This window comes from Triticum dicoccoides, chromosome 3B (genome assembly GCF_002162155.2).
Source record: "Triticum dicoccoides isolate Atlit2015 ecotype Zavitan chromosome 3B, WEW_v2.0, whole genome shotgun sequence".
Taxonomy (NCBI): Eukaryota; Viridiplantae; Streptophyta; class Magnoliopsida; order Poales; family Poaceae; genus Triticum; species Triticum dicoccoides.
In genome coordinates, this window is record NC_041385.1 from 33,102,217 (window position 1) to 33,108,139 (window position 5,923).

Genomic DNA, 5,923 nt, shown 5'->3' on the forward strand with positions numbered 1-5,923 from the left:
CACCACTGGTTCCCCTGCGCAGACGCCATGGAGGACGCCGTCTTCGCCCTCCTGCCCCGACGCCATGGAGGACGACGTCTTCGTCCTCCTGTCCCGACGCCATGGAGGACGCCCCTTCATCAATGCTCTGATGCCATCCAGGTCTTCTTACCTTCAGTTTCTTCTTCTTCTTCCCTTACCCTCCATTCCCTTGACTGAGATGTGATGTGGTTTCCTACCATGAATGAGCAGTTGTAGCCGGATGGATGTAGCACGACCGACCATGGATGAGCAGCAACAGCACCCTCATGGTGAGCCCCTCCACCCCTTTTTTCCCCTCTGCTTTCTGTGATGCTAGAGTTTGGCCTCGGTTCCATGGTTGATTACTTGCTGGCAGTCGCATCGAGGACCGAGTGTTCGAACTGATTTGTGTTGTTGGTGGTCATCTAGCTACTAATTTGCTGCTGCAAGTTAGAATGCCTACTGTTATGTGTTGTAGAAGACTACTAAATTATCTAGTTTGCATCCCTTTGATGTCATGCATGCTACTGATTTGTTGCAGGTAATTAGAATGTTGTAAGTTCAGTACTAATGTGGCATAATCCATTGGAATAAATTAGATGGGAATATATGGTAGGTTTAGTATAAACATGGCTTAATCCAATGGAATTTTTGTTTCCAATGGGACAAGCAGAATGTTGTAGGTTTAGTACATGACGCCATGGAAGGTTGTTCATGTTCTGTCCTTCCTCTTCTGATCTGCCGGATACTAGAGTTTATGTCTATACATAGCTCACTGCTCACTGTGGCACTGAAGCACAAATAGTCAATTACACGATGCACATAATCATGCCAGGTTGCTAGTATATAGCTCACATGCTAGTACACGCCAGTAATCAATTACACAGGTTCTCCTTAGCTAGAACAAGCAACGAAGCACATGATGCATCACTGAACAAAGTTCAGTTTATACTGATAAATTAGCACAATAGTACTAGACTCAGTACAGTCTGCATTTTATCTGTACTATTAAATTTTGTTTATAGATTCAGTTTATAGTGATACGCTTGTGCAGTACAGTCTTTGCCTTTTGTTTATACAGTTAAATGTTGTTTATATATATAGCTTGTACTGATAAACTTGCACGGTCTCTACCTATTTATACTGTTAAATTTTGTTCTATAACTTTAGCTTTTACTGATAAAATTGCACAGAGCACAGTACAGTCTCTGCCTTCTGTTATACTAGTAATTGTTGTTTAGTTCTAATTCCTTTTCCACTGTACAATTGTATGGATGCAGTCCCACTCACAAGGGAGGCACACATGCAGCATGGCCTCTGACACGATGGCTAGATGTTGTACAACAGTGCAAGTGTGTGTCCTGATTTACATGCTCACCGTTGTACATGTTGCTTTCTGTTTGGAGTCTATGATGTAAGTGATACTGAGATGCTCATGGGGGTGGTCGTTGTTTATGTGTCGTTGGTCCTGGGAATTGCATGCATTGTCTATTTTTAGAGTTGTTGTGTATGTGAAAGATTCCATGTTCACTACATGCTATTCCATCTTTAACTCCTGGATATTCCATGTTCGCCGAATGTTTACTTCGTCACGTGCCAACTTAAATGCTCAACTAGGGCTAATAGTGATTAGTGGATGCTCTTTACACTGCTACTATCATTTTCCCTTCTACAAATATATCGTAGTTTTGCCATTACGAGAATGTTATATGCATGGTTTCTTATTAGATCTCATTCTACAGCTATTTTTCACTGTTAGGAGAGTGTTATCTGCACCACTATACTTAATTATGTTCCTAACTTTTATTATTTATAACCTGCAGATGCTGGCCTTCATTCGTCAAAAGTTGGTGTACAAGAGCTCCAGGAGAAGAATTCAGCAATGTTTTTAGCTCACTGGAGCTGGTCATGTTAATATTTAGCTGTGCTTTGTAGCTGAATACCTTATTGGTACTCCAATATTGTAAAATACTTTGTCTGGCTGTTGTATGAGATATTATGTGTTATTGGCTCTGATTGAATCTAGTTATTGGTTATCGCACAAATAAAGAACTTAAACGTGGGGCCTAAACATCAGAATGGGAAAGAAACAACAGAAAATTGACAAGTGGGACCTAACCGGATGAGTGGGACCTGCTTCAAAATGGATTGTAAAAAGGCCGAGGCCCAAACAAGAAATGGACAACAAAAAGGCCAAAGGCCTATAAGATAGAAGGCTGAAATGTCGGGTCGGCCCATGTAGCCAACCAGAATTTACATCAACTAAAATAAAATAAAGGGCTTAGTTACTGGGCTTGGCCCATATCAACGGTCGAATTGGACTGGGCGGATTTTAACCAACGACCTTTTCATTTGGTCGCAATTTTGCCACGTCGGATCCGATGTGACCTGCGCACATAGCTAGCGACCAAAATAGAAGGTCGTTGAACCAATGACCTTTTGTTTTGGTCGTTGCCTTTCACGACCTTCTCACAGAGAAGGTCGTTAAATTCAGTTTACGACTGCCAGCTTTTGACCTGCTGTTTTTGGTCACAAAAAGGTCGCAAATGAAAACAATGATCTTTCAGTGACCAATAGTGATGGCCGCAAGTTGACATATTTCTTGTAGTGTAGGTTGTTATGCCATTTTGTGCCTAAGTGAGCTAATTATGTCATAAATGAAGTAGCTAAGCTAATTATAGATCATTATTGAGCTGTCCTAGGTTGTTATGCCATTTTGTACCTAAGTGAGCTAATTATGTCATAAATGAACTAGCTAAGCTAGCTATAGGCCATTATTGAGCTATCCTAGGTTGTTATGCCATTTTTTTACCTAAGTGAGCTAATTATGTCATAAATGAACTAGCTAAGCTAGCTATAGGCCATTATTGAGCTATCCTAGGTTGTTATGCCATTTTCTAGCTAACAAAGCATTTGTTAACCAAAACACTTGGGAAAACTTACCATAATCCGGGAGGTGAAGGGCCGGTCAAGGTTTCGCCACGGTGAGACGGAGAAGGATCGGTCGATCCTTTGTGGGAGGCATGTTGCACGAAAGATCATTTGCAATGTTTAGTTAGCATGATGCAACTGAAATGTGAATAGTACTAACTAATGACCATTCAAATGAAACTCATCGTGTCCGCTATAGCAATCTGGTGCATCGGCGAAGGGGTCTGGTCGGTTTTCTCGCACACGGACTGCACATTTTGTTTTCACGAGTCAGTCATATGAGTTAGTAATTAAACAAACATTGCGTGCATGATTTGGCTAGTATGCGGGAGAAACTTACCACGAGGATCTCGTATAGGGCATCTGCTTATTGCTTCTTGATGGCATCTGCCGAATCAAGGGGTTATTTCTCGTACTTCATGCAAGCAGCTAATCAAGATTTTTGGCGTCGAGGGCCTCCGAAATCTACTACCTATTCCATGGATCTTTTGGAGGCTTGTGGTCATGTTGTTGTTATTTGCTAGTGGCAGCCAGCACATCAGCGGTGTCGTATGTGTCTATCGATAACAGTGAGGAAGGCGGAATGTATCGTGATCTAGGTGAAAAGTTGTGTGGCGTTTGTGTGCTCCTTTGTACTATTTGGTCACACGTGTCCCTTGTGCTTACACATGTATCATTTTCTTTTTATGGACTCCCACGTGTTTGGTGGTGTTATAATCTGGCGATGGAGTCAAAAGTACTCCGCCGTGTATCAATTATGCAGGAAGCTACGAAAAAAACAATGTGCTTACATTTATGTTCCTCAATTTTTCTAAAAATAACATGGATCTCCAATGGTCAACCTTTTTATCGCACACTTGTAGGTACTTAAAAGAAAGACAACATTAATGTATGGATAAATTAGCAATAATGAAATTGATTAAGAGCACAGCTTATATCTATACCATATTGGTTTGGGAATGGAAACCACAATGAGGAAGCATTTATAGTGTAGTGTGGCTGCCTAGGCAACTTTTCTTCTCAGATCTCTGCTCTACTCACCCACCTCCTGAAAAAGTTTGGCGTGAGACCCACACACAGGAGTTTTCTTTCCCCAAAGGCCAGCCAAGATGCAAGGCGCTGCCGCAGCCGCCGAGAGGAGGAGCAGGGCTTCGCCTGACAAGGCCGACGAGAGCTCCAAGAAGGCACGACTAGATCTGCCCGACGGCCACATGAAGCAAGAGGCGGCCTGTGAAGGAGATGGGGGCGCCATCGTTGGGGCGGCGTACATCCAACGAGTGGAACTCGCCGTGAGGATCGACAAGCAAATGCTCCATTGCCCCCTCTGCACCCACCCCTTCAAGCCCCCGGTCTTCCAGGTTCCTCTATCTGTTTCCTTCTTTCTTCCTCGATTGGTGCCGGTGATAGATCGATTCTTTCATGCTAATTTACGGGCCATCTCCGATTTGCATGCCTGTCTGCAGTGCAAAGCGGGGCACCCGGCCTGCAGCGGCTGTGTGGCCCTGCTGCCCTTCAGGCAGTGCAAGGCATGTGTGGACGGCGGTGGCTTCTTCGATCCCTGCCCTACACTGGACACCTTGGTGTCCTCCACCAGGATCGGGTGCCCCAACGTCGGCTGCCAGTGGTACGTGACCTACCACGAGGTCACTGAGCACCAGAAAGTGTGCCCGTACGCGCCTTGCCGGTGCATTGAGCCCGGCTGCGGCTACGTCGGCGCGCCGCAGGTGCTCGCCGGTCATCTCCGCACTGTCCACTTGGTGCCGGTGCGCGCCGTGCAGTATGGCAAGGTCAGCAAGCTTCAACTATCGGTGTCGACCATGCGGCTGGTGCTCCTCGGCGACGACAACTGTGTGTTCCTCATGACCGTGGGCGCGCTCGGCGCCGGCATCACCGCTGTATCTGTGGTGTGCGCCAGGGCGAGAGCGGTGACGCGGCCGCGGTTCACATGCAAGATGTGGGTCAACCTGGAGACACCCCCGGCAGCAGTAGCGAACTGTGGCAAGGAGGACATGGTGCTCGTGGACATGCACATCAGGAGCAGCTCATCGCCCGGCGCCGTGGTCGCTGCGGGCGAGCCCACATTCCTGACAGTGCCGCCAATGTACCTGGTGCCAGCAGCAGGAGACGGGGCATCCATGGAAGTTCCCCTGCACATCCGCATCGATAAGCTCTCCCCTTGGTCCGACGCATTGGTGTGATTAGGTCCACTGCTGCTGATGGGAAACAAACGGTGCATTCAAGGCAGTTCGTGCTTATTTTGGAGTTGCATCTGAAACTATTTGGGTGATGTTAATTAATAGATGCAGTTCATCTTTAATGTCATTGTTGGGTACTGTATTCAAATTGGAGGATATTATGCTTCGTGTTAATCATGTTGTGAAATGCATCTTCTTCCTTTGTTATGTCATTCCAACTTGCAAGCATTTCATTTCAAGTCAGGAGTAGAGCTGAGTCTCATGTCAAGAAATGTTATCCATACTACCAAAGCGATGCTTAATGCGGGTTTACTGGAGAATAGTGAGGAAGAAAGGAGGCCTTCTGTCAAACAAATCTGCCAAGCAAGATACCTAGACAATGTTGATGCAGCATGGAGAGTATAACCATGCAGCAACTCCTGATGAATCTTCTCTCAAAGTCTTCCTAAGGAATGAATCAAATCCATCTCCTTCCAAAGGGGTAAACTTATCTCTGTACATTGCTTAAATTGCTAATAATAAAGTGTTAAGCCATCTTTGAGGGCTGTAGTCTGACAAATAAAAAGCTAGTAACTTCTACTACACTAGCCACAATTCTTTTCTAGATGAATGAGCTTTCTGAGCAATTTTTTTTAAAAAAAATTGTTTTCTAACAAAATAATCTTTTGATATTAAAACAAAAACAAGTCATCGAACACTATAAGTGTAAACCTCTCTTTACAAATGGAATGGGGACCGAGAGTGGCAACCCATTGGTGTTGACTGATGGGCATGACATGCATTTGGACAACTCCCGA

The 5,923-nt window shown here is 44.9% G+C and overlaps 1 protein-coding gene across 1 annotated transcript; it reads left to right on the forward strand.

The window, feature by feature from the left end:
* Window positions 1-3,920: 3,920 nt before the first annotated feature.
* On the forward strand, window positions 3,921-5,268 carry LOC119280643 (E3 ubiquitin-protein ligase SINA-like 3). Its single transcript, XM_037561437.1, has 2 exons — window positions 3,921-4,289; window positions 4,395-5,268. The coding sequence occupies exons 1-2, from the start codon at window positions 4,041-4,043 to the stop codon at window positions 5,127-5,129; spliced, it is 984 nt and encodes a 327-aa protein (XP_037417334.1). The 5' UTR covers window positions 3,921-4,040; the 3' UTR covers window positions 5,130-5,268.
* The last annotated feature ends 655 nt before the right edge of the window (window positions 5,269-5,923 follow it).

Coding starts and splice junctions, on each gene's coding strand:
- LOC119280643 (XM_037561437.1), top strand. CDS start 4,041: ATGCAAGGCGCTGCCGCAGCCGCCGAGAGGAGGAGCAGGGCTTCGCCT. Junction 4,290..4,394: donor TCAAGCCCCCGGTCTTCCAG/GTTCCTCTATCT, acceptor GCCTGTCTGCAG/TGCAAAGCGGGGCACCCGGC.